Here is a 27354-nt window from a genome sequence, read left to right on the forward strand (position 1 = left end):
CTGTAAATCATAAGCTCTGAGGGGATTAATGATCATAACAACATAAAATCAGAATAAAAATAAGCAAGACAACAGGAAAGGGTATGGTACCCTCACAAATATACTTTGTATTCTGTATAAGAAAAGAGAAAAACAGTCTTCCTTGCACACTTCTACAATGACCACAAGTTGTAGGTAAGGAAAGGTTTCTTGGGTGATGTTCAGCCTGAATCTTGAAGATTAAATAAGAGTTTGCTAAGTGGTTATGAGGGCTATACTGTGTGCAGTGGTGTGAAACTAAGTGGGAACAGCAAAAAGTCAGGTACTGTGAGATGATGTGACTGGTTAGGGGGCCACAAACTGAGTCACTCAACAGATGCTAACAAGGGAGGCAGGAGTCAGAATGAGAAAGAAATATGAGACTAAATTTAGGCATTTGGTCTTCCATGTTTGCTACCTATAACATACGGACATAAGAAACAATACTTATTCGGTCTTTCAATTTAATAAAGCAAAGCAAACAAAAAATAGCAGTTATCCCTATGAGCACTATGATTTGTCAAGAGGTTAAAAACAGAAGCTATGGAGCCAGGACTTTACCACTTACCATTTACCTTAGCCAAGTTACTTTAATATCCTTACCTGTAAAATGGGAGTAATAGTAGCTATCTGAGATGGTTGTGAAGACTAAATCAATTACGACACACAAAGTATATAGCACAGAGTTAAGCATTCAATGTTAGCTGCTGTTACTATTATTTCTTCTACTTATATGACCTAATATACCGGGCACTTTATGTGACCACTAAGCACCCCAACAACCTTTCAAAATAAATACTGTTTGTTTTTAAATGCCTACTTACTTTTGGGGGAGAGAGAGAGCAAGCGAGCAGGGGAAGGGCAGAAAGAGAAGGAGACCCAGAATCCAAAGCAGGCTCCAGGCTCTGAGCTGTCAGCACAGAACCCAATGCGGGGCTCGAACTCACGAACTATGAGATCGTGACCTGAGCTGACGTCTGACACTTAACCAACTGAACCACCCAGGCGCCCCAATACTGGTTTTTTTTTTTTAAGCTCTGTGTCCAGCGTGGGGCTTGAACTCAACCCTGAGATCAAGAGTCACATGCTCTACCAAAGTGAGCCAGCCAGGCATCCCAAAATAAATACATTATTGTCCCCACTTTACAGAAGAAGAAACTGAAGTTGCAATAGCTAAAACTCAAGTCTTAATGATTGGCACATCTAAGTACCAAACCTGGGTCTTTCTGACTTCCAGGTCCACGCCCTTTCTCCTACATTGCAGTAGCTTTGTAACAAAATTTTAAAGGTTTATATTTGTTTAAATGATTATGTACCATTTTTTGAATCACTCCACCTTATGACTCTGACATGTAATTCCTCTCTCTCCCTCTTATCCCCCATCCAGTTGCTTATTTCCAAGCTCTATCAATTTCTGTAGTCTCAGCATTCTTTTGATTCCTACAGGAGCTACTTTGTGATGAACCTTAAATCACATTCCTGAACTACCATCTTAACCTCATATTTTGTCTGTACCAATCTGTACATGCCCTCCAGAGTGGCTTTATGAAAATGTCATCTTAGACTTGACTTGTTGCATAGTCAGGGTGACTATAACTCCTCGTTTGCTGGGGACAGTCTCAGCAAAGTTATCTCGGTATAATTATCAATAGTGCGTCCTTTCATTCTCAAAAGCATCCTGATGAAGTGTGAAATTTATATGGTCACCCTATACCTGTGGATAGAGAGCCATTGGAGGTCCGTGAGATGAAAAATGATTCAAACTCCTAGTCCAGTATTCCAGAACTTCGACTATAAACCTTTTGGCCACCTTTACAAGCTTAGTACATATCCTCCATTTATAGCTTTCCCTGAACCAAAGTAAACCACTTCGCACTCACTGCTGGTGACCTGAACTTAACCATCTTAAAACTTCTGCTCATTCTCCTTCCCAACATCAGAATTTCCCCCACCAGCTCTGCCTAAAGATCTCCTGCCTCAAGCATGAGCCAAATGCTACAGAAGAAATGAGTTTTCACTTGAGATGGACTTTAAGGGACAGATGGGGGTGGAAGAACTGACAGAACCCAGTAAGGGGAGAAGAATTAGAAGAGGTGATGGCACAAGTGGAAAGGAGTTAGTCCCAAGAAGTCCAGCTGCAGAGATGTCACAGCTTGCTTTGTGGCAAGGAGACAAATGCTGAGAGCATGAGGAGCCTGCATGGAACAAAAATACAGGAGAGCCTGTGGCCAGTACTTAAAGCACCAGAGCTGGTCTCTAGAGTCATGACCTGTGTGACAAGTTCCTTCTGCAAAATCTCTGAGTGTTGTAAAGATCAAATGAGATAAAATGCACAAAATAAGTACTTAATACCTGGTTGCTGTTATTACTGAGAAACAAATTGGATAGAGGGTCAATAGGTGGAGGGAGTAAGGAAAGATTCCTCTTTCAAAGAGTTTGAAATGGAATGAGGGAAATGGGAGTTTCTTCTTAAGAAGTCTTCTTTCTTCTTAAGCCTTAAGGAGGGTAAGGCTCGAGTATGTTGATAAGAAGGAGCTAGCAGAAAGGGAGAAATTAAAGATAAAAGAAAAAGAGAAGGAAGGAATTAACCAAAAGGGGCAAAGTCTCAAGAGGAGCCAGGGATGAGAGTGCATCTCCTCCTCTAAGAGTAGAAGTAAGGAGGGCCAGAAAATGTACACTGGAAGTAGCAGGAATCTGAATCCAAAAGTGAGGAAGTCTGATAGAGAATTTTCTGAGGAGCAGAGTGAGGATTAGAATAGATAGCTACCTACTGTGGGGAAAAGATCAAATTAAAAGAGTGCTAACAAGAGCCAAGTGCTTGGCTGGGGCTGAAAAACATTCACAGCACTGCCCATCTGCAGGGATTTCTAATTTTCCCCTCTCCCTGCCACCCTACCTTCCCAGTGAGTGTCAGCTTTAGAGAACACGGAATGAATAGGGCTTAGAAGTGAAAAAAGACAAGGGGAACTGGAATTTGAGAGTACTAGTGAGAGGTTGAAGTGGTGTGATCAAAAGTTCAGGCTGAGTGGCTAACGGTACAAAGGCAACTAATATATGGGGATAAAGTAGGGGAGCAAAGGCAGGCTTCTCACAGAAGAGAGAGAATGGGGGAAAATATCTGGTTGAAAAGCAAATGTAGACATAGTCATAGTATGAGACAAGTGAAAGGTGGACCAGAATTATGTCGTCACCAAAGTGGAGGAGAGCTCAAGGTTCAAAAACTCATGAGGATCAGGTCTGCGTGGTGGTTAAGTTCCAAGGCCTGGCTCTGGCATAGAGAGCTGAAAAGCCTGAGCGAAGAACTGAGTGGAAGCTGTGAGAAGCCAGGCTGGAGCTATATGGTCTACAGTCCACACTGACTGCCCAATCACCTAGAAGAATGGCTATAGAGAGCAAGCCTGTGAATCAAGTGACAAAGCCCTCAATGAAGGGGAGCCTGGCTGACTCAGTTGGTACAGCATACGACTCTTTTTTTTTTTTTTAAACGTTTATTTATTTTTGAGACAGAGAGAGACAGAGCATGAATGGGGGAGGGTCAGAGAGAGGGAAACACAGAATCTGAAACAGGCTCCAGGCTCTGAGCTGTCAGCACAGAGCCCGACGCGGGGCTCGAACTCACAGACTGAGAGATCATGACCTGAGCCGAAGTCGGACGCTTAACCGACTGAGCTACCCAGGCGCCCCAGTAGAGCATACGACTCTTTATCTCGGGGTCCTGAGTTCAAGCCCCACAATGGGTGTAGAGATTACTAAAAAAAAAAAAGGGGGGGGCAGCTCACCCAAGATGACTGTTGTAAGGTGAAAGCTCTGAGATTGATGGGGGGGGGGGGGGACAGGGGAGAATGAGGTAAACCTTGAGGGAAAAACGATTTTTTCAATAAGGATGGTCCAAATTTGCTATTGTAAAATTTGTCCCTAGAGAAATAATTTAATAACATATATGGGGAAACTCTGCTTTAGAAGATAATGAGATATTTATATTTGCATAAAGTCGTGGGTTTCTAAGAACTTTAAAACAGGCTAAGAGTCAGTCATTTTAAAGTAGAAGTAAAAATGCCCAACTAAGAATAAAAGTTATTTAGCCACAAACAGATACCTGAGCCCAGAGAACAGGTTACACAACACCACGAACACACTATTAAGACATGTGAAGAGCAAAGGTCAAGAATAAGGAAACATATACACGTCAGCAGATTTATTTATTGCATGAACAACAAACAGGAAAGAGGCCTGTGCAGATTAGAAAAGTGATCTACTCCAGTAACATAAAAATCAGTACAAAGAGTGTAATGAAGCAGAACCTCAAGGTTACAAATAACTTCTTAAGCCTTGTCCCATTAAACGTATATGGATGATTCCATTTATATGAAACATCCTAAACATGTAAGTTCTCAGAACAGTTTAGTGGTTGTCAGACAGGGGAGGTAAGGGGACACTGGGAGTGACTGCTAATAGGTACTGGTACTTGGTTTCTTTTTGGGTGACGAAAATGTTCTGGAATAAAGTGATGGTTGCATAACCTTGTGAATATACTAAAAACATTGAATTGCATACTTTAAGAGGATAAATTTTATGGTATGTGAATGGTCTTTCAATAAAGCTAGTTTTTTAAAAATAAAGAAATAAAAATGAAAGCTCCTGTAGTCTAAAAAGACAACTATAACACCAGCGTAGGATTATAGAGATAATACATTAATAACTTTGGGAAGCAAAGGATGGTAGAGCTATGGTTAGAGTGAGTACCTATCTTAGAATTTAAAAAATCTGGATTTAATATGCATCTTCTGAAATACTATTATTTCATTCTGGGAAAGCCAATCTTTCTGAGCTCCAGTTTCTTCTTATATATAACAGGAATGCCATCTGCCTCAAAGAGTTTTAAGAATGACTAATTATGATAATGTACCCAAAAAACATTTTGAAAACTACACAATATAAGGTAGTATTAACTCATTCAGACTAAATTAATTGAAATTCAAATCGCAAACTTTATTTTTAAAGATTTTATTTTTTTTAAGTAATCTACACCAGCATGGGGCTGAAACTCACAACCCTGAGATAAACATTTTCTACCAACCGAGCCAGCCAAGTACCCTTTCAAAATACAAACTTTGAAAAAGTTTTAATTCATTTTTATTTTTATAAAGTTTATTTTGAGAGAGTGCAAGTAAGCAAGTGCACACTAGTGGGAGAAGGGCATAGAGAAAGAAGGAGAGAGAATCCCAAGCAGGCTCTTTCCCACTGTTGAACTGTCAGTGCAGAGCCCAGTGCACTTAAACCCACGAACTGGGAGATCATGACCTGAGCCCAAGTTGGACACTCACTTGACTGAGCCACTCAGGCACCCCAACAGTTTTTTTTAAGTTTATTTATTTATTGGGGGGGGGGGAGCATAGAGGAAGAGGCAGAGAGAATCCCAAGAGGGATCCGCATGGACAGTGTCCCCATGAGAGGCTTGAACTCACTAACTCTGAGATCATGACCTGAGCCAAAACCAGGAGTCAGAGGCTCAACTGACTGAGCCTAGGTCCCCAAGTTTTAATATTTTTAATGACTGATTTTACTTTATTTTTTTTATTTTATTATTTTTTTTAACGTTTTATTTATTTTTGAGACAGGGAGAGACAGAGCATGAACAGGGGAGGGTCAGAGAGAGGGAGACACAGAATCTGAAACAGGCTCCAGGCTCTGAGCTGTCAGCACAGAGCCCGACGCGGGGCTCGAACTCACGGACTGCGAGATCATGACCTGAGCCGAAGTCGGTCGCTTAACCGACTGAGCCACCCAGGTGCCCGTGATTTTACTTTAAATATTAATGACAACATCACTGACAGTAACCAGAAAAGGTACTAGAATAATTTCCTCCAATTCTAGGTAAAGATATTTACTAGAAAAAAATTAATCATAAATTTCTACCCAACTCCATCGGGTTTATGATGAAAACGTGTACAAATTCCTTAAGATCAGTAAACTATCTGTAAGCTAATTTAGGAATTATGCACCCTTCTCTTTTGAATTCAGATAGTAGCAGAAATATAAAGAAGGCCAAACTCTGCTTGACTATGTTTTAAAGAATTTCAGAAAGGCTCTGTGCATTATTAAGGATGGACAGGAACAATATTGAATGTTTCAAGACAATGTTGCCCTATAAATACTTTCCCCTAAAACTGTTAGATTTTCTTTCCATAGCCTTTAAAGTTTTGAAACAGTGATATAAATAGAAAACTCAAAAAAATTTAGGATTAAATGCATAACAATCATAATAATGGAATTAGGCTTTTTCATTCATGTAACCAACAGTAAGTATAAACTCAAGTCTCCTTTAGGGAAAAATGACACTCACTGAAAGGTTAAACCTGTATCAAATATGAAAAGGATTTTTTTTAAGTGCTAAAAGGGGGAAAGAACACTGTATTACAAATAAAGTTTGTGAGTCTGAGTACTGAACTTGCCTATACTGAATTAATAAAGTAAAAATTGATACTAGTGACAAATTCAGTCCTTAAAATCCTTTTTTTAAAGAAAGCTCTAGGCCCAACATGGGGCTTGAACTCACCACCCCAAGATCAAGAGTTTCATGCCCCACCGACTGAGCCAGCCAGGCACCCTCTTAAAATACTTTTAACTGAAACTGTTCTAAAAGCTAAACACAAGAAAATTTTTTCAACAGCGTGATTTTAAAGGTATTTGCTTAGTAATGTTCTGCAGAGAAATCATTAAAGTATCAGCCAAGTATGCTTAAAGAAAAGGGTGAAGAAATAATGACTCATTACTACAGAATTCTGATTTATAAGTTTCAAATACTGTGGCAGTGATTTTCATTTCTGATAGCCTAATCTTTTGTCTCAATTCCTGCTTGAAGTGAAAGGAAAGATAGTTAAAGCGTACTTTTTTTTGAAATACTAATCTTCCTAATTACTAACAATGCTTGTCTAACAGTTCTAAAATAAAAGCAAAACATTCCTTTTCTGCAAACTCAGGAAATGCCAATGAACTATAAGCTTAGTTGTTAAAGTTCAAAGTATTTTGGTGATGAATGTAAATCATTAAAGCAATATTAGATACACAGTTTGCTTTGACATACCAGCACCACTAATTTTTAACAAATTGTAAATCTTCCTTTATTCCTCATCTGTAAACCGGAGATAATACCATTACCTTCCTTAGTGGATTGTTGTGACTAGCGCCACATTCATAGGAAAGTCAGTAAATGTTTCCTTCTCTTTCATTTGCTATAAAGTTAAAAGTATTCCTTCACCTCGTTTTGCCCAATGTACCAAATACCTTACGTTCCTAATGAGTTTGGTTCTTTCAGCCAACGAGGTCACGGTTTTAGCTGTTGTCAAAACAAATTTCTAAGTTGGAAAATCTTGGAACAATCTATAAATCATTACAGTTTTCACCCAACTGTGTATCTTTCCCCCCACGCAACTGGGACTTGGACTATGAACAAACGTTAACTTGCACTCGTAAGGATTTTCACTTTGCCCCCACACGAATTGGGAGAACTGAAAACACACGATGTCACAGGGTTTTGAGCTGTCAGTGATCCCTGCAGCCTTCACCTTACCAGGTGAGGACACCGAGGCGGAGGGGAAAGAAGGGCTTGCCTACGGCAGAGTCCCCTCGTTCTTTCCTGAAATAACGCACCGTTTGACAGCAGCAGGTGTGCTGTGCAGCGTACCATCAGGGCGGCCCCTGCGGAGCAGCAAAGGAACCCCTCCGCCTCAGTGCCGGCAGATTCCGGAGAGGAAAACAGGCAACCCTTTCTTGCCTGGCCACAAGCAGGGGCCCCAGTGGGCCCAGGCCCGAAAAGTGCGCTTTCCCCGGGGTCCACAGCGGCCAGCCGCCTGTCGGTTCTACCGGGAAAAGAGACCGCCACTCACCTGCTACTAGAGAGATCGCAATTACTCGCTTGGCGTCGATTCCACACCCTCTTAGTTCGAACTGCAAAGCGCGATGGCTGCCGAAGTCCCAGCTCGCGTCAGGTCCTTCCGGGCCGGGGGGTGTTTCACTCCCGACGGTCCGCAGGACCGCAGTTCCACCCGTCCAAAGTTCCGCCTTCGCGCGGTTCCGCCGCCAGTCCCCAAGCTGAGCGAGCCTGGTGGTTGGGGCCAGCCTTCCCGCAACCTGGTCTCCCCACTTCCGCCCGAAAGGGCTTCAGAGGCCTGAGGGCCTAGGCAGAGAAAGGAACGCGAGTCTCTAGCTTGGGAAAATTATCCATGACAATCGTTTTTCAAAAATAGACTTTTAAAGTACCTTTTTAAAGTATACCTGTTTAGGGGCGCCTGGGTGGCTCAAGTCCTGATCTCACAGTTTGTGATTTGGAGCCCGCATAGGGCTGTGCGCTGACTGCTCGGAGCCAGTTTGGGGTTCTCTGTCTCCTCTCTCTCTCTCTCTCTCTCTCTCTCTCTCTCTCTCTGCTCCTCCCCTGCTCTCGCGGGGGCGCTCTCTTTGTCTCAAAAATAAACATTAAAAAAAAAAAAAGTACACGAGTTTCTTGAATTCACAAGTAATTTACAAAGCTTATTATGTATCAGATAATGTGCTAGATGCTAGGTATTGAGCTTTAAGTAAGACTGTCTTGACTCGGCTGTTCTTCACTAATGGGTTAACGTTACCACCCTTAAATATGTTTAAATAAAAATACTTGCGTGCCTTGAACGGAAGTGTGATGCTCTCAAGATTGCTCTTGAGCCAGGATTCTAGGAGAGGGGAACAGGAGATGGCAGTTAAAGAATGGGTTATTCGATAAATTCCCAACAAAATCTATAACTGGATGTCCCCCTTTCTGATACAGCCTCAGGAAATGGCTCAGCCCATGTGTTTTTCCTTCATATTTGTCATTTCTTCTGTCAGAACAAATTGTCCAAACTTCTCCTTCCCACCTAGCTGCGTTATTTACAATCTTTAGCCCTCTCTGGTCAGAACCTCCCTCACAGACTTGGTTAATCTCTCTCTTAACAGGTTTCCCCAGCAACTGTACAATTCGCCTTACATTCAAGTTACCTTATAATTGTACAAGTAAATATGCATGATTATTTTTGAAAAGTCTCCCCAACAGACATTCTGTAAGCTTCCTGAGCTTTTCCTCATATCTGCCTTTTCCTCTCTTGAACCTATTTTCAGGGCCTGGCATACAATAGGTACTCAATTCATATGAGTTAGTGATTCATTCATAACATGAAGGATTCTAGGTACATTTTTATCCTCAAGAGATTGAAAATTTTCCCTAAAGTCCATTGATGTGAGCTAGAGAAACCTGTTGTTTCAGGCTACTCTCCTTTCCACTTATCTACTCTTGAATTCAGTTTGATTTGTGAAAATTAAGAAAAGGAAACCCCATTTAAAATGGAATCAGGAGGCCAGAAGGGAGAGCTCTCATACCCTACCACTTTTCCTCAGTTGCAGGAAGAGACTTACCTTGCATTCCCAACAGGAAAAAGCATATATTTTACTACCACAGCTGGAGGGGGGAAGAATTTTTCTTTGTTCAGCAATAGTCCAGCCAATGAGAGACTGTCACAACTCAGCCAATGAAAAGCCACTACAGTTAGAACTCCCAGTTTATTCCAATGGGCTTTTTGTTTATAACAGCCACCTCTCGACTTTGCCATTCTTCTCTAAAGAGGGGTCCTCCTTTGTTCTCTAGACTTGCAAAGCCCTAGGTTGTGTCTGGAAATGAAATTCTCTGCTATTCCAGAATAAATTCTTTTTTTCTTTCTTTCTTTTTTTTAATGTTGTATTTCTGAGAGAGACAGAGAATGAGTGGGGGAGGGGCAGAAAGAGAGGGAGACACAGAATCTGAAGCAGGCCCCAGGCTCTGAGCTGTCAGCACAGAGCCCGACGTGGGGCTTGAATCCACGAACAGTGAGATCATGACCTGAGCCAAAGTTGGGTGCTCAACCGACTGAGCCACCTAGGCGCCCCGATCTTTTCTTTTTTTTCTGGTAGGATAATTGACTTTATTTTTTTAAATTAAAAAACATTTTTACAGTGTATTTTGAGAGAGACAGTGTGAGTGGGGGAGGGGTACAGATGGAGGGAAAGGGAGAATCCCAAGCAGGCTCCACACTGTCAGTGCAGAGCCCCCGCAGGGCTCCATCTCATGATAGTGAGATCATGACCTGAGCTGAAACCAAGACTGCGCACTCAACCGACTGAGCCACCCAGGCACCCCAATGGATACATTTTAATAGAGTATAATAGAGTATAAAAGAGCACAACCTCTAGCTTCTAACATCACTAGCTAATAAAGTTCATGTATATATAAAATGGGGATTAATATCCAGAAGAGATGATATGAGAGAGAACAACATACAAAAAGGAAGACAAATGGGAAAAGCATCAGGCAAGTATTTTGATCTGACTGGGTAGATTTGGGCTGGACTATTGGGGACCTTGGCTCCCAAACTATAGAGCCTTTTGAGGGTTTTGAGTACAGAAGGAACATGGTCAGAGCTGTTGTTGAAAGTTTGCTCTGGCAGTAGTGTGTGTGTTGTATTGGAACGGGTTGACTGAAAACTGAGATCAGTAATGAGATTGCTACAATCATGCGGGTGAAAGGTAACAAAAGCCTGGGTTGGTCAGTGGGAACAGAGAAATAGGGAATTGTGTGTGAGAATCTGTAAAGGTTGGAACCTATAAGATTTCGGTATTGATTGCATGTTAGTAGCAAAAAGTGCGGAGATATAAAAGTCCAAAATTTTAACATAGATTACTTCTCTTTCCTCTATAACTACCTCACTGAGACAGCCAGCATCCCTGGCCTGATTTACTGCAAAAACTACATTCTTTTCCCTAAAATCAATTATCATCACAGCTGTTGGATTTTTTTTTTTAACTTTTAAATATTTACTTATTTCAGAGAGAGAGAGGGAGAGTATGTGTGTATGTGCAGGGGAGGGGCAGAAAGAGAAGGAGAGAGAGAGAATCCCAAGCAGGCTTCATGCTCAGCTCAGAGCCCGATGTGGGGCTCCGTCTCATAAATCCTGAGATCATGACCTGAGCCAAAATCAAAGTCAGATGCTTAACTGAGCCACCCAGGCACCCCTGGATTTTTTTAAAGTAATCTTTAGGTCCAATGTGGGGCTCAAATTCACCACCTCCAGATCAAGAGTCAATATTCCACCAAATGAGCCAGCCAGGTGCCCTGGATTTTCTTTTTAATGCATTCTTTTGAAAGCATGAATTGGATCAAATTACTCCCCTGTTTACAATTCTTCAACTGCTTCCCAAAGCCAATAAATTCCTTACAATGCCTTATAAGTTGCTTGTGGCTCTGGCCCCTTCTACTCCTCTAATCTTGTCTCTTGCCATTCTGCCTTGCTCACCACAGCAAGCTCATTCCTGCCTCTGTGCTTTTGTAGGTGCTCTTCCCTTTTGCCAGAGCCCTTCTTCTTCCCATTTTCTCTTTGCATAGCTAGATTTCTCATCCTTTAGATCACATCTTAAATGTCACCTCCTATCCAAATCAGGCTTCTACTTGTTATTCTCTGTCTCAGTATCGATATCTGAATAGCACTCACCAAATTGTACTCTTAAAAACATATATTTATATACATTTTTCTTTTCTGTTTCCTCCATTGTAAAATTTACAGTAGGAAGAGACCTTGTCTGTCCTGTTCTGTTTTTGCTTGGTGCTTAGCAAGTGCCTGGCATATGGAAGACATTTAATCAATATTTGTTGAATGAATTCATTAAGCAATGAATGAAGGAGCTGGTGAGGTCATTTAGCAGAAAGTATGATGAAAAGATCGGTTTTAGAGGGCAAGTTGCATTTCAGATCTCTGATACTGTGGTGTGAGGGTATTGTAGAGGGTGTAGGGACAGAGGGATGTATTTGGAGTTAGAAAAGGAAAACAAATTGGGATTTGATATTGTACTTCCAGTCTTGCCTGGGAAGATGGGGCCTGACCAGTTATACTATTAAGACTGTATTAGATGGGGCACAATGTAGTATAATAGTTAAGAACCTAAAAGAATTAGGGGTACCTAAGTGGCTCAGTCAGTTAACAGTCATACTCTTGGTCTCGGCTCAGGTCATGATCTCGCAGTTCATGAGTTCAAGCCCACATTGAACTCCGTGATGACAGTGTGGAGCTTGCTTGGGATTCTCTCTCTCTCTCTCTCTCTCTCTCTCTCTCTCTCTCTCTCTCTATCTCTCTGCCTCTCCCCTGCTTGTTCTCTCTCTCTCAAAATAAATGAACTTAAAAATATTCTTTAAAAAAGAATTTAAGAATTTAAGTTATAACTTAAAAGAATTAAAGACCACATAATTTAGAAACAAGTGCTAGTAATGTGGTTTAGGCAATATGTGAAATATGAACTTGTAGTGAATTAATGAGGGGCAAAACAGTCATAAGATGGGAAAAAATGACACTTTAAATTTATTCATTCAAAAACATTTAATGGACACCTGTTTAGGGTGAGGCCCCAAGCGAAGTGCTGAGAATACAGAGGTGAAAAGGACACAGTCTTTGGTCCCTCTGACACTCTAAACAAGAAGACAGATATGAAATCAAAATTACATTAGAATGGGCAGGATATGTACAGAGTTTTATTCCACTGAAGAAAGACAAACATAGACCCAAGTATTTAACACTGAGGAGAGAAGTGCAATGAAAAAAAAAAAAGTAGGGTGGGATAGAGTGAGCGGGAAGGGTATGCTGAGGTGCTCAGAGAAGGGCTGAACAATAAGGTAACATTTGAATAAAGGCTGAAAGGGTGAGAAGTTGAGCCACAATGTGTATCTTGGGCAAGACCACCCAAAGTAATGGAAATAAGTATAAAAGGAAGGCTTGTGCTCGAGTAGCTAGAGAAATAGCAAGGGTGTTTGCAATGGAGTGAGTGAGAGAGGATGTGGAAGAAGACAGAGAGTTAGCAGGGCCAGGTCATGTGAGACCCTGAAGGCTGAGTCAGACTTTGGATTTTACTGAGTGCAAGATGAGAAAAGCCATGCAGAGAAACTTGATGGAACAGGCACAGGGAGCATTACAGGTATTGGGGTACAGGAAAATAAAGACAGAATCAGTATTGAGGAGCTCAATTCAACATGTAGGATGGATTGCAGGGAGGGAAACTGGAAAAGCTATCCTAATAGTTCCAGTGCAAGATGATGAAAATTAATCTGTGGGCAGTGAGAATGGCAAGAACCACATAAAGATGAAAAGTTTTTAAAGAAATCAATGGGATTTGCTGGCTTGGTATAGGATGAGATGAGTGTTCTTGTGATGTAGCTTCAGAGCTACTGACTTTAGAGACAAACAGATGTCCTGTCATAGGCAAATGAGGGTAAAGGAACTGTTCTTAAAATGGAGTCACAAGAGAGTTTCAGAACAAACCTGTTGTTTGTAATTGAAACCATTTTTTGTTTGTTTGAAATAGGGCCAATTTTTAAATAATTAAAGGACCTAAAAGAATTCTCCCTATTCTGAAAAGTAAACAGAATTGTTCCTATTTATCAGCTGACAATTCAACAGTGATGAGCAGGCAGGCAAAGGGGCCCTAGTGTGTGAGCTGGAGTCCACTTCTGCATGCTTGCAAATTTTATTAGGAATGCTGTCTACCTCTTTTGGGTCTAAATAAATAATCAACTTTAATGGAATATTCTTTGTATAGTGCTGTCTCCTTGCTGAGACTCTTTAGTGTCACTTATTTTTTTGTTTATAATCTAAAGTAGGGTTGAAGGCTTTGAAAATTATGTGCAGAAAATCTGATTCATATACATATGAATGGTATATACGTGGCAGAAGGGTCCTGTTGTTCTGGAAAATAAGGATAAAGAGGTAGAATATGTTACTGACATCAGTTTAGAAAAACATACAGTACTGTAGGGTAGGTACAGGTAGTTGACCAAAACAAAATAAAAACAATAACCTTAACAACTGGTAATAGCACTAATAATTTTTGCTTCATGTTTATGTACCTACGCTTTAAGAAGTCAGAGAGAAAAAAAACAGAGAATGATCTGACAATGTGTGGATGATTTACTTAACTTTTTAAGTTATGCTCTCTTACCTCAATTCCTTAAACTTAACTTCCTATTGTCCCTGAGGGTAGGCGGATGACAAATGTTGCTTTTCTTCTCAGTATTTTAAAATTGACTACATTGAACATGTAAAAAACATTTGAAAGACTTAACCAGTTTTTTGTAGAATAACAACACAGGTGGAACAAATTTTAGAAAACACACTAACATATTATGTGCGTTTAACCTGATTTAACCAGCCATGATTTATGTCTTAAAATGGTTAATCCTCTCTACCGTTTCCGCCCCCCCTCTGAACACAAAGATATTGCTTAAACAGAACAAAGTCCAAAGAAAGCTTGATTTAACCAAATCAAACTCCTGTGCCAAGGTCAATAAACCATTTAAGAAGTTGCATTAAAAAAAAAAGAAAAAAATTAAACTACTGCAAGTGTTTTTTAAAATGTTTACTTATTTTTGAGAGAGAAAGGGGAGCAGAATGTCAGGGGGGCAGAATGGTGTAGGGGCAGAGAGGGAGGCACAGAATCTGAGGCAGGCTCCAGGCTGTCAGCACAGGGCCTGATGTGCAGCTCAAACTCACGAACCCTGAGATCATGACCTGAGCTGAAGTCGGACACTTAAGCAACTGAGCCACCAGGCTCAAACTACTGCAAGTTTGAGACCAGGTCTAAGCATTTGTCCCTTTGAAGACAAAGCAATAAAGTTTGACCAAAAGTTTCATCTTCATCCGAAAGAAATCTTTGTACTTGTTTGTATCTTGTTTAATTTCACACATAGCAAGTAACATTTTTAGCCAGGTACTGAGGCAAATGATAAAAACAGGGTTAGGATAAATTTAACGCTTTATTATTTGAATTCTTACGGTTTACTTTCCAGGCCTGACACAGTGGTTTAACTCTTGCTTATTTTGTATGTAATTTAACATTATACAATGTAAGTGTATTTCAGAGCAGGCATTTAATATTAAATGAATTAAATAAGATGTACTTCTCCCTTCACGGATTGCAAAACCCTTGGCATGACATTTTAATCAACAGTACAAATCTATAATTTAAAGAAGAGCTTTATCATCAGCTCAGAGCAGGAAAAATCTAACTAGAATGAAGGCAGCTAAAATGATTACCAAGATCATCAATTAACTGTATTATCCAGTCACTCCGGTTTCTACCTCCCTTTGGCCTCAAAAGTTAAAAAAAAAAAACAAAAACTACTTGCCACAAAAGGGAGTTTGAATGTTTTACCTTACTGTAAACTCCTAGGAGAGGAAATAAAACTGCCATTTAAATGTGCTGTTAATGAACTTTCGCATGACTCTGCTATGAATCAGTGAGTTTCAAAATTAAAATTAGTTGGTGTCCTCTAGTCAAAAAACAAAGGCTTCCTCCTTGATTTGATTACACTTTTTTAAATGTTTATTTTTGAGAGAGAGAGAAAGAGACAGAGCTTGAGCGGGGGAGGGGCAGAGAGAGAGGGAGGCAGAAACTGAAGCAGGCTCCAGGCTCTGAGCTGTCAGCACAGAGCCTGATGCAGCGCTGCAACTCATAAACCAGCAGATGATGATGACTTGAGCCAAGCCACCCAGTCACCCTGATTATACTTTTTTTTTAAAGGACACAAATCTTTTTTTTTTTTTTTTTTTTTTTTGAGAGAGAGAGAGAAAACGCGAGCGAGCGAGAGCAGGGGGAGGGGCAGAGAGAAAGGGAAAGAGAGAAACCCAAACAGGCTCCACACACTGTCAGTGTAGAGGCCCCTACAAGCTCCATTTCAGGACAGCGAGATCATGACCTGAGCCCACTCAGCTACCCCTGCTACCGATTTGATTACATTTTTAACACACGTACATAATTAGCTACTCCCTTAAAAAAAAAAAACACTCCTTTAAATTTACACCTGTAATATGATGATGAAATGTGAAATGAAATACTGCAATGAATATTAGTCGGTTCGGCTACCAGAGGTATTGTCTCAACAGAGGACTTTGACGTCTGTCGTCTCTGGTAATTTTCACAAAAGCAAGAGGAGAGGCAGTGTCAGTCCTACCCCTGGAAAGCAGCTACTGAAGCCCTGACTGCTCTCAGATCCCGGCACTGCGGGCGAGATGACGTTTACCACGGCGGGGATTTCCGTAGAGGTGACACACGCCACTTCCGGCCGACGGTGAGACTCAGTGACGTGGCTGGCGAAGTCTAGCACGGTACTTCGGACTGGGACACCCGGAGCTGTCAGGTGGCTTCTGGGCAGCCCCGAGGGGAGAAGACTGCGCACCGACATCAGCAGCAACTGCGAGCCCGGAGCCGGAAGTGCCACGTGTCCCTATTGCGCCTGCGCGGCTCCCGGCTGACAGCCACTTCCGGCCGGGGCCTCTTCTCGTTAGGCTGCCGCCTTTCAGCCGGGTGTTCTCGGCTTCTCCGGTCTGACTCCCAAGCCTCAGCTCCCAGGCCAAGCCGTGGCCGCTGGCGGGCTGGGAAGAATGCCGTGCTGTACCTAAACACTTGATGCACCGCCCTTTCTCCTCCTCGCTACAGTCGAGTCGTTAGCGCCTTCCCTCCGCTTCCAGCAGTGGTCTTTCACCTCTTTGGTTTGGCGCTGTCGCAGACCCCGACCAGCCCCTTTCAACCCCTATACGCACCGTCGTCATGTCCCAGCCGGGGATACCGATCTCCGGCGGCGCCCCAGCCGGCCTCCAGGCCCAGAACGGGGCCGCCTCGGCCTCGGGGTCTCTCTACACCAACGGTAAGTACAGCCCTGGGGCGGGCGGCTGGCGCAGCCTGGGTCCGAGTTCAAGCTGACCTTTGGTTACTGCAGCTGCCTGTGGCAACCGGAGGAGAGGGTAACCTCCCGGCCGGGGGAATGAGCGGGTGATGGTGGGCGGCTAGGCCAAGGAGACGGCGGTGAATATGCAGCCGCAACCCGGGGCTCTTGTTGATGTTTCATGTTTATTCATTCGTTCGCTGAACAATTAATGACCACTTGCTGTATGTAACACCCTGCGTATACATAGGTGAAAAATACAGATTCGATGCATACCTCAGAACTCGCATACAAGACTCATAGTGCCTGTTTATGTGCTTTCTTCCTCCGTGCCACTTCACCCTGTCTTCCAGAGAGCAGAGATCGGGGGCTGATTCTTTTCAGTTCCGCAGTGCCTACAGTGGGGTGGGGGTCTTAGTCGGAATTGGAGGAGATGAATGAATGATGGTGTTTTTGGGATTCCTGTCTCTCTCTCTATTAATGTTTTTATTTATTTTTGAGACAGAAAGAGAGAGCATGAGCAGGGGAGGGGCAGAGAGAGAAGGAGACACAGAATCCGAAGCAGGCTCCGGGCTCTGAGCTGTCAGCACAGAGCCTGACATGGGGTTCGAACTCATCAACCGTGAGATCATGACCTGAGCCAAAGTCGGACGCTTAACCGACTGAGCCACCCAGGCACCCCTTGGGAGTCCTCTTTTAAGGCCTGCTCATCTCTTCCAAAATTTTACCCAAATTGTACCTAGGCCACGTGTTCAGTTTTCCAGTTTTGGAGGAATGAAATATTAAATCTCTAGTTTGATTTACAGAGGTCTTTACCTCACTTGAAAAAAGTGGTTAGATACACCTCTGAACCTCCCTTCCACAGCGTACAATGTGGCACTACAATTTGTCATTTGGTGTGAGAGTTGTATAGTTTTATGCTTCTTCTGAGATTCTTTACATTGTCCTACATTGTGATTTGCTAAGCTTACTATAATTATAGTAGAGAAAGAAAGATTTTTTTGCCAACATCTGATTTTGCCAAATTACTGATTTACTTATAAATCTTTGACTTGTGGAAAGAAAACTAATAGAATAAAACTAAAATAAATTGCTCATTGTTAACTAAGATTGTTGTGAAGTTCTGGAAAATAGCCAGTGATTATATTAGCTAATTTACATTATGTTTAGAGAAGACTACTGTTTTCTTTACAAAGAAGGCTCTAAAAGACTTTTAAAAATGTCTATGAGTAGGCAGGTTTTTAGGCAGAAGCAGGAATAAGTATAAGTACTGTAATGGTGTTAAATTGAATGAATTGTTCTTTCTCATATTTGTGGTAACAGATTAAGTAAACTACGTTTTATTCTAGGCTACTTAGTAACATTTACGGTGGGGATGAAATCATTTTAAGACTTTCACTTTAAGGTAAAAAAAAAAAAAACTTAAGCAAAATGTCCTGTGGCTGTGGCTTTTTCTTACAATCCATAAATTGCAATTTTACATGAGTTTTAAATGGCAAATCCTGCAAATATGCATGTAAGTTTATATGTAATTGTGATAATTTTGAAACATTAAAGGAATTTAGCCACTGCAATGTGTAGTATAAAAGATGTTGTCACTATGATGATTTATTCCTATCCACGGACATTTGTTACACATCTCTTAAGTTCTGTCCTTGGGACTGTAAAAGAGAATAAGAAAACAGTCCCTGTACACAGGTTGCCCAGGACCAATTAGGGATTCACTTAGGAAAGGAAATCATAGGACTGCAAATACATACACTTTTTAAAGGTACAATTTCGAAAGCCTTTATAATCTCCATTTCTAAAATTCTTTTGTAGAATTAATCTAGTAAAGTGGCTAATGACCTGTATTGGGTTTCTTTGTTCATCCCACTAATAATAAAGTCAGTAGGGATGTGATAGAGAATTGGAGAAGGCTTTTCTCTAGAAGGTGAAAGAAAAAAGTTCAGTGCTGGAATCTAATTTTATTGGTTAACTCTTTCAAGGCAGTTATTGGTGCTTAAATATTCTTTTGAATATATATATATTTTTTTAACGTTTATTTATTTTTCGAGACAGAGAGAGAGCATGAACGGGAGAGGGTCAGAGAGAGGGAGACACAGAATCTGAAACAGGCTCCAGGCTCAGAGCTGTCAGCACAGAGCCTGTCGCGGGGCTCGAACTCACAGACCGCGAGATCATGACCTGAGCCGAAGTCGGCCGCCCAACCGACTGAGCCACCCAGGCGCCCCTCTTTTGAATATTTTTATGCTTTAGATTTAATGTAACTTTTTAAAACCGTGGTTGACACATAATGTTACATTAGTTTGAGGTGTGCAACATTCTGATTGGACTTTTCTATGTCTCAGGCTGCTCTCACCACCAGTATAGCTACCATCTCTCACCATACAACCCTATTACAACACCACTGACTGTATTTTCTATGCTGTACCTTTGATCACCATAGCTTATTCCATAGATGAAAGCCTGTACCTCCTAAGGTAGCTTTCTTAAATTACATATTACAGTTCAGTTGAATATTCAGATATTTTTTAGATAGTCAAAAGACTGAATAGTTTTTCATTTTTCTGTAACTTCGTATCATATTTTATAGTGTCATTATTTTTTTATTAAATTTTTTTTTAAATGTTCATTTTTGAAAGAGAGAGTGTGACAGAGTGCTAGTAGGGGAGGAGCAGAGAGAGACTGAGACACAGAACTTGAAGCTGATCTGTCAGCACAGAGCCTGGTGTGGGGCTCAAACCCATGAGCTGTGAGATCATGACCTAAGCCGAAGTCAAATGCTTAACTGAGCCACCCAGGTGCCCCATTATTATTATTATTTTTTATTTTAGAGAGATTAAACTTGGGGGAGAGGGGCAGGGGGAGAGAGAGAATCTTAAGCAGGCCCCCACTCAGCATGGAGCCCTGCCTGGGGCTTGATCCCATAACTGTGCGATCAAGAGCCAAAATCAAGAGTCAGATGCTTAACTGACTGAGCCATGCAGGCACCCCTATGGTGTCATTATATTACATAATTGCTCACACACAAGACATTTTTTTTCTGTAGTGGATTGTTACATGGCATTACAATCTAAAGGTTGTCTAGACAGGTTTTTTGAGCCTGTATAGATTTGTGTACACATATTTCCTTTGCAAAAATTGACAGTGAAACTGTAAGACTATTTGAACTGGCATATCCTCATCTCATTAGTATGTAATAAGGCTAAAGGCAAATCATGCCTCCCACCTTTTTTTTTTTTAAGATAATATTTTTGCGGGTACCTGGGTGGCTCAGTCGGTTAAGTGTCCAACTTTGGTCCAGGTCATGAACTTGCATTTCGTGGGTTCGAGCCCTGTTTCAGGCTCTATGTTGACAGCTCAGAGCCTGGAGCCTGCTTCAGATTCTGTGTCTCCCTCTCTCTGTCTGCCCCTCCTCCATCCATGCTCTGTCTCTGTCTTTGTCTTTGTCTTTGTCTTTGTCTTTGTCTTTGTCTTTGTCTTTGTCTTTGTCTTTGTCTTTGTCTCGTGTCTCTCAAAAATAAACATTAAAAAAATTAAAAAAAAAAAAAATATATATATATATATATTTTAAGTAATGTCTGTATCCAGTGTGAGGCTTGAACTCACAACCCTGAGATCAAGGGTTACATGCTCCATGGACTAAGGCAGACAGGTGCTCCTCATGACTCCTACTTTTTTTGTTTTTAATGTTTATTTTTGAGAGAGACAGCACTAGCTGGGGAGGTGCGGGGGGTACGGAGGTAGACAGGATTTAAAGCAGGCTCCATGCTGACAGCAGCAAGCCCTATGTGGGGCTTGAACTCAGAAACTGTGAGATCATGGACGCTCAACCGACTGAGCCACCCAGGCACCCCCACTTTTTTTTTAGTTTGTTTGTTTGTTTGTTTATTTATTTAGAGAGTGCGTGTGCACGCGTGCAAGCTGGGGAAGAGGAGAGAGATGGGGGAGAGAATCCCAAGCAGGCTCTGCACTGTCAGCTTGAAACCGGATGTGGGGCTCTAACTCACAAACTGTGAGATCATGACCTGAGCCAAAACCAAGAGTCCAACGCTTAACTCACCGATGCACTTAGGCGCCCCTGACTCCCACTTTTAATTAGCAGTTTAATTGACTATTTGGGTCAGCTTGCTAAGGCAAGCAAGTTTTATTAATTTTATGCAGTTTTATTAATTTTATGTGTTGCAATATTTATGTAATAATCACTTTTTCCCATGTAGATTAAAGGTGAGAAGGATATTTGCCCTTCTCTGTCCCACCCAGATTTTCCTGTTGTATTGTTATTTTATAAAATAACATCTGTCTGCCTGCTAGACTGTGAATCCTGTGATAACAAGGATATTTATCTGCTTTTGCACATCATCCTTTCTCTAGCTCTCCACATGGTGTCTAGCATATTAGAAATTAACCAGTTTTATTGAATGAAAGTTTTAGAATTGGGTATTTTGCAATTTAAGTCACTAAATCCGTATTCACTTAGTATAAGATTAGAGCTTAATTCCAACTCCTTTTCTGGTGAATTTTTCCATGGATTTTTTTTTTTTTTTTTTTTTTTTTTTTTTACAACATTAGCAGTTAAAATAATAGAATTTTGCTGGGGCGGGGCTGGTATTGTTTGGTCATCAATTTAAATGCTAAGACTTGTGCTCCTATCTGTATTGTAGGCATGATGGAAATGTAGATGTTTTTTAGTTTCACTATGATGTAAACCATGTTTATGCCTGTGTACTTGATATAAGAAGTCTTTAGTCATGATTAAACCATGTTATGAATAAAATTGGTATGTGGTCTGTAGCAATGATTGTTGTGGCCCTTTCGTGTTTTCAGTGGGGGGCAGCAACTTTGGACTTCCATAAAGTCTTTGTATATGTCTATGAAAACTTAAGGTGTTGAACTTCTTGTTTTTCTCTGCTGATGGACTGGAAGTTCCTGAAAGACAATTGTAACCATAAGAATTAACATTTATTGTTTACTTACTCCATGCCCAGTGCTAGGTTGCATTATCTGCATCATCTCATTTAATCCTCACAACAGCCCTATGGAGTAAGAACTGTTATGTACTGACGAGGAAACTGTAATGAGTGGGCAAGGAACTAGTTCAAAGTCACACAGATAATAAATTGTGGATCCTAGCTTCAAACCTAGGAGGTCTCATTTAACTACTGTTACTCAGTTTATCTGGTTTGTTATCTCTGAATCCCAGGACCTAGCATCTTGAATTAGATTTTCAATCAAGGATCAGAACATTTTCTTGTATTTCTTGGTGTAGGTGGATGCATATAATTGTTGTAAGTATTTGCTGATATTTTTTAAACCTTCCACCTAGTTTATTTTCTTTTGGATTATAATTAATATATGACCTGACCCTTACCTTTTGTTAGTATATAGTCAATTTCTTTGACTATTTCAGCATCACATTTCATAAATGTCTTCTAGATCCTGAAATTGAGCCTCCCCCGCTTAAATTCCTTGCATTTGCTTTTCTCTTTCCATTGTTTCCTTAAAGCCCTTATTTTTAGTGACTGACCCACAAGTTGTATTCATTCAATGGCATCCATTTGTTGCACTTGTAGTTTCAGTTGGTCAGCTCTTTAAGTGATCAGAATATATTCTGATGTGTGGGGTGACGTGATGAATCAAAAAAATTTTCCCTTCAAACCTGTTGTATTTAAAAGCATATACACCTGGGACACCTGGGTGGCTCATTTAGTTAAGCATTTGACTCTTGATTATGGCTCGGGTCGTGATATCACTATTCGTGAGTTCAAGCCCTGCATCAAACTCTGTGCCGACAGGGCCGAGACTGCTTGTGATTCTCTCTCCCTCTTTCTCTGTTCCTCCCCCTGCTTGTGCACTCTCTTTCTCAAAATAGATAAATATAGTCTAAAAAAAAAAAACACATACACACAAAAAAGGAACTTTTCAAGGTTTAAGAAATGTATTGCTATCTAAAATGTGATTTTTTTAATGATTTTTAAAATTTAGTTTTATTTTTTGTTTAAATTTTTTTTTTTAACATAGAGAGAGAGCAAGAGAGAGACAGTGTGAGTGGGGGAGGGGCAGAGAGAGAGAGGGAGACACAGAATCCAAAGCTATCGGCACAGAGCCCAATGCGGGGCTTGAACCCACAAACCATGAGATCATGACCTGAGCCAAAGTCAGACGCTTAACCGACTGAGCCACTCAGACACCCCCTCTTTTTTTTAATTTTAGAGATGCAAGTGAGAGTGAGTGCCGGAGTGGGACACAGAGAGAGAGGGAGAGAGAATGAGAATCTTAAGGCTCCATGCTCAGTACAGAGCCCAAGGCAAGGCTCAATTCCACGACCCTGGGATCATGACCTGAGCTGAAATCAGGAGTTGGACGCTCAATTGACTGAGCTATTCAGGCCCCACTAAAATGTGATATTTTTGAATACTTGGTTACTTTTCTCTTTTTTTTATACTTACATGAAATAATTTGAATTGGTCATTAAGTTGGATTCATGTATGATAGGTGGAAAGTATAAACTGTCCTTGGTAAATATTAGCTCCATATGTATTTACTGAATGGATTAATGAATGAATTGCTTAAGAATACAAAGATCGTAAGTCTTTTTCTTACCTGAAATTTGAGGGGAAACCATGCCGGACTACATCTCTTCCTCTTACTATTAAATTTGCATGAAAGGGGTAGTTTATTCAGTGTGCTTTTGTGACTGTTGAGTAGGCTTTCTTGAAGAAACTTTTAAAATCATAATTTGCTTAGCATTCATTGGGATAGTATGCAGAAGTATCTCAGTTTTTGCATGCTAGATTTCACGAATAATCATGTATCAATAATTTTTCAAATCAGTGGTTTTTAAACTTTATAAAGTTTCATTCTGAAGTACCTGAGAACCATGACTACATGGAAGTTTTACTAATGCAGATTCTAGGATCCCATTGAGTACACTAGGAATTTATAAAGGTGGAACCTATGATCACTTTGATTCTGAAGCTGCTGTTTGGGTAATTGAGAAGTGGTCATTTGCTTTTATTTTATTCTTTTTTTTTTTTTTTAAACATTTATTCATTTTTGAGAGTGAGAGAGACAGAGCATGAGTGGGGGAGGGACAGAGAGAGAGGGAGACACAAAATCTGAAACAGGCTTCAGGCTCTGATCTGTCACCACAGAGCCCTACACGGGGCTCGAACTCACGGACCGCGAGATCATAACCTGAGCCGAAGTTGGATGCTTAACCAACTGAGCCACCCAGGCACCCCATGGAACTTTTGATATCATGGAGAAGAGTTTCCCCAAAAGTAACTGACAGTGTTTTTACACTTATCAAAACTTAGTGTCCTGATAGAAAACAGGTAAAATCAGGGCAGGGAGATACTGGGAGATACAAGAACAAATACCATGTTATTCTTAGTTTTGTTTGATGAGTACTTTTTTTTTTAATGTTTTTATTTATTTTTGAGATAGAGACAGAACCTGAGTGGGGGAGGGACAGAGAGAGGAGACACAGAATCCGAAGCAGGCTTCAGGCTCCAAGCTGTCAGCACAGGGCCTGACGTGGGGCCCGAACGCATGGACTGCAAGATCATGACCTGAGCTGAAGCTGGACGCTTAACCGACTGAGCCACCCAGGCGCCCCTCATCTGGTTTTGTTTTAATCTCTTGTTTGGTTCTTTGCCTGTTTACCCTCTCTGAATTTGGCTTCTACTTCCACACGCATCCCAAAACAACCCTAAACAAGGCCACAAAGGACTTTTTGGTTACTAAGTACAAAAAATGTTTTTTCAATTCTCATTGTAATTTTCAAGCAGCAACTGATAACCTTTACCACTACTTGTTTTCATTTCAGACCCTTCTGGTTTGTTTGCTACTTTTTTAACAGTAATATTCTCAATATTTCCACCTTTTTTGATTGCCTTTTCCTTCGGTCTCTCTTTTTTTTTTTTAATTTTTTAAGTTTACATATTTTGAGAGAGAGAGAGCACACATGTGGGTGGGGAGGGGCAGAGAGGAGAGAGAATGCAAAGTAGGCTCCGTGCTGTCAGCGAGTTGTTGAGGGGCTCATCTCAAGAACCATGAGAGCATGATCTGAGCTAAAATCAGGAGTCAGATGCCTAACCACCTGAACCACTCAGGTGCTCCTCTTCTCTTTCTTAAATGTTGGTGTTCCTCAGGGTTCTGACCTGGTTCTCTTCTTTTTCTTTCTTGCTTTTTAAAAATATATAACAATAAGGGTGCCTGGGTGACTCAGTACAGTATGTGACTTTTGATCTCAGAGTTTTGAGTTTGAGCCCTACGTTCAGTGTAGAGATTATGCTAAAAAAGTAAATAAATGAACTTAAAGTCTTCAAGAAAATAACAAATATTATTTCACATAATTTCTGTGGCTGGGTTTCTTCTTTCCTTACTCTATATATGCTCTCTGGATATCATTAATTCCCATGGTATCAAATGTTATGCATATGCCAGTGATTACCAAAGTTATATCATAAGCTGAAACCCATCTCTTTGGCTGCAAATAGCTGTCTTTCTGTTGTACCTCTGTGCTTGGATTTCTTGGTACCAACTGAAAGTATGTTTTTATTTATTTATTATTTTTTTTTAATTTTATTTTTTTAAAATTTATATCCAAATTAGTTAGCATATAGTGCAACAATGATTTCATGGATTTCATGGATTATGCCCCTTACCCATTTAGCCCATCCCCCATACCAACCCCCTCCAGTAACCCTCTGTTTGTTCTCCATATTTAAGAGTCTCTTATGCTTTGTCCCCCTCCCTGTTTTTATATTATTTTTGTTCCCCTTTCCTTGTGTTCACTTGTTTTGTCTTTCAAAGTGCTCATGAGTGAAGTCATTGATATTTGTCTTTCTCTGACTAATTTCACTTAGCATAATACCCTCCAGTTCCATTCACGTAGTTGCAAATGGCAAGATTTCATTCCTTTTTATTGCCGAGTAATACCCCATTGTATAGATATACCACATCTTCTTTATCCGTTCAGCCATCAATGGACATTTGGGGTTCTTTCCATACTTTGGCTATTGTTGATAGTGCTGCTATAAACATTGGGGTGCATGTGTCCCTTCGAAACAGCACATCTGTATCCCTTGGATAAATACCTAGTAGTGCAATTGCTGGGTCATAGGGTACTTCTATTTTTAATTTTTTGAGGAACCTCCATATTGTTTTCCAGAGTGGCTGCACCAGCTTGCATTCTCAGCAAGTATGTTTAATTTTCCAGCCCCTCTTCCTTTTGCTATTCTCTGCCTTCTCCAATTCTTTTCTTCTCCTTCTACCCAGTGAATGGCACTGTCATCCACGGAGTTGTTCAGGTTAGAATCTGGAGAGTTAACCTTGATTGCTTCCCCTTTTCAGTTCACATCAGTTCACATATTCAGTTCCACGTCAAATCCTATCAGTTCTATTTCTTCAGTTTTTTAAAACTTAAGTAATGTACAGGTATTAAACATTTCTTTGTAGCCCAAATGTTAAATTATTTTTTATAAAATGTATATGCAAACACAAAACTAGCCATAAATTTCATATGTTAATAGCTGGAGTGCAATGTAAAACCTAAACAAATTAAAATAAAAACATCTACAAAAGCAGTACAGTTCAAAGTTAAAACATTAAGTAATGTGATGGGTTATGTTTGACTGAAGCCAAAATTGATTGGATTGTTTTTATTTTGAACATGTTGGAACATCATTTGCATGATTATCATAGTCACTGTTTTTCTCTTTTTCTTTTCTTTCATTTACTTTTTGTTTTTTAATGTTTTTAAGGTTTGTTTATTTTTGAGAGAGAGAGAGCACGAGTGGGGAAGGGGCAGAGAGAGAGGGAGACACAATCCGAAGCAAGGTCCAGGCTTTGAGCTGTGAGCCCAGAGCCCCATGCACTTCTAACCCACAAACCATGAAATCATGACCTGAGCTGAAGTCAGACACTTAACTGACTGAGCCACCCAGGCACCCCTCTTTTTTCTTTTTAAAGATGAGACTTATTTTCACTTGTCAGTGAGGAAGAATTTTCTTTCTACCCTGTTAGTTTTGGTGTTTGGGGGCCTGTGAATTAAAGTGGCAAGAGACAGATCAACAAGAGAAGAGACATAATTTTCATATGTATCGTGAGAGTTTACAAAAATGTGACTCAAGGAGGCAAATAAATAGACTTTAGGACTTATGTATCATCTTAATAGGGGAAGGGGAGAGAGAGAAGGGTGCTTATGGGAAAACAAATGATTTTAGGAAAGATAAATGGGACCTTAGTAGAATACATGGGAAATTTGGTAGTTCTGTGACAATGCATGTTTAGGGGTGGTGTGGAGACTTCTCATCATGTGATAAGAGTCCATCATTTCTGGTTGTTCCTGGGTTGGAGATTTATGATAATTGAATTCCTTAGAGTTCTTTTGGGAGACTCTGCATTTAGGTGAATAAGAGATTTCAGGAAGGGGCGCCTGGGTGGCTCACTCGGTTAAACATCCAGCTTCAGCTCAGGTCATGATCTTGCCGCAAGTTCCAGTCTTGAGTCCAGCTCTCTGCTGTCAGCACAGAGCCCAGTTCAGAATCTCTGTCTCCCTCTCTCTCTGCCCCTTCCTCATTCAT

General features: G+C 40.7%; 2 protein-coding genes across 5 annotated transcripts in view; one reads left to right on the top strand and one right to left on the bottom strand.

The window, feature by feature from the left end:
• SAR1B (secretion associated Ras related GTPase 1B) overlaps positions 1 to 16184 on the bottom strand; it is a 31602-nt gene extending 15418 nt beyond the window's left edge. Inside the window, exons 1-2 of one of the 2 annotated variants that reach the window (XM_042984211.1) lie at positions 16049 to 16184; positions 7905 to 8194 (exon numbers count right to left, since the gene is read on the bottom strand). The gene's annotated coding sequence lies outside the window, so the exon portion shown is untranslated. Of the gene's footprint in view, positions 1 to 7904; positions 8195 to 8292; positions 8424 to 16048 lie in introns of those variants that run through there. The other variant, XM_042984218.1, reaches the window with a different exon arrangement.
• Positions 1 to 27354, top strand: part of SEC24A (SEC24 homolog A, COPII coat complex component) — a 98580-nt gene that overhangs the window by 12784 nt on the left and 58442 nt on the right. For 2 of the 3 annotated variants that reach the window (XM_007087736.3, XM_015540056.2), the window contains exon 1: positions 16367 to 16741. The exons of the other annotated variant lie outside the window; for it this stretch is intronic. In XM_007087736.3, the coding sequence (XP_007087798.1) occupies positions 16645 to 16741 (97 nt within the window). In that variant the 5' untranslated portion in view covers positions 16367 to 16644. Of the gene's footprint in view, positions 1 to 16366; positions 16742 to 27354 lie in introns of those variants that run through there. 3 annotated transcript variants of the gene reach the window in all.

Source organism: Panthera tigris, chromosome A1, assembly GCF_018350195.1.
Source record: "Panthera tigris isolate Pti1 chromosome A1, P.tigris_Pti1_mat1.1, whole genome shotgun sequence".
NCBI classification, from domain to species: Eukaryota; Metazoa; Chordata; class Mammalia; order Carnivora; family Felidae; genus Panthera; species Panthera tigris.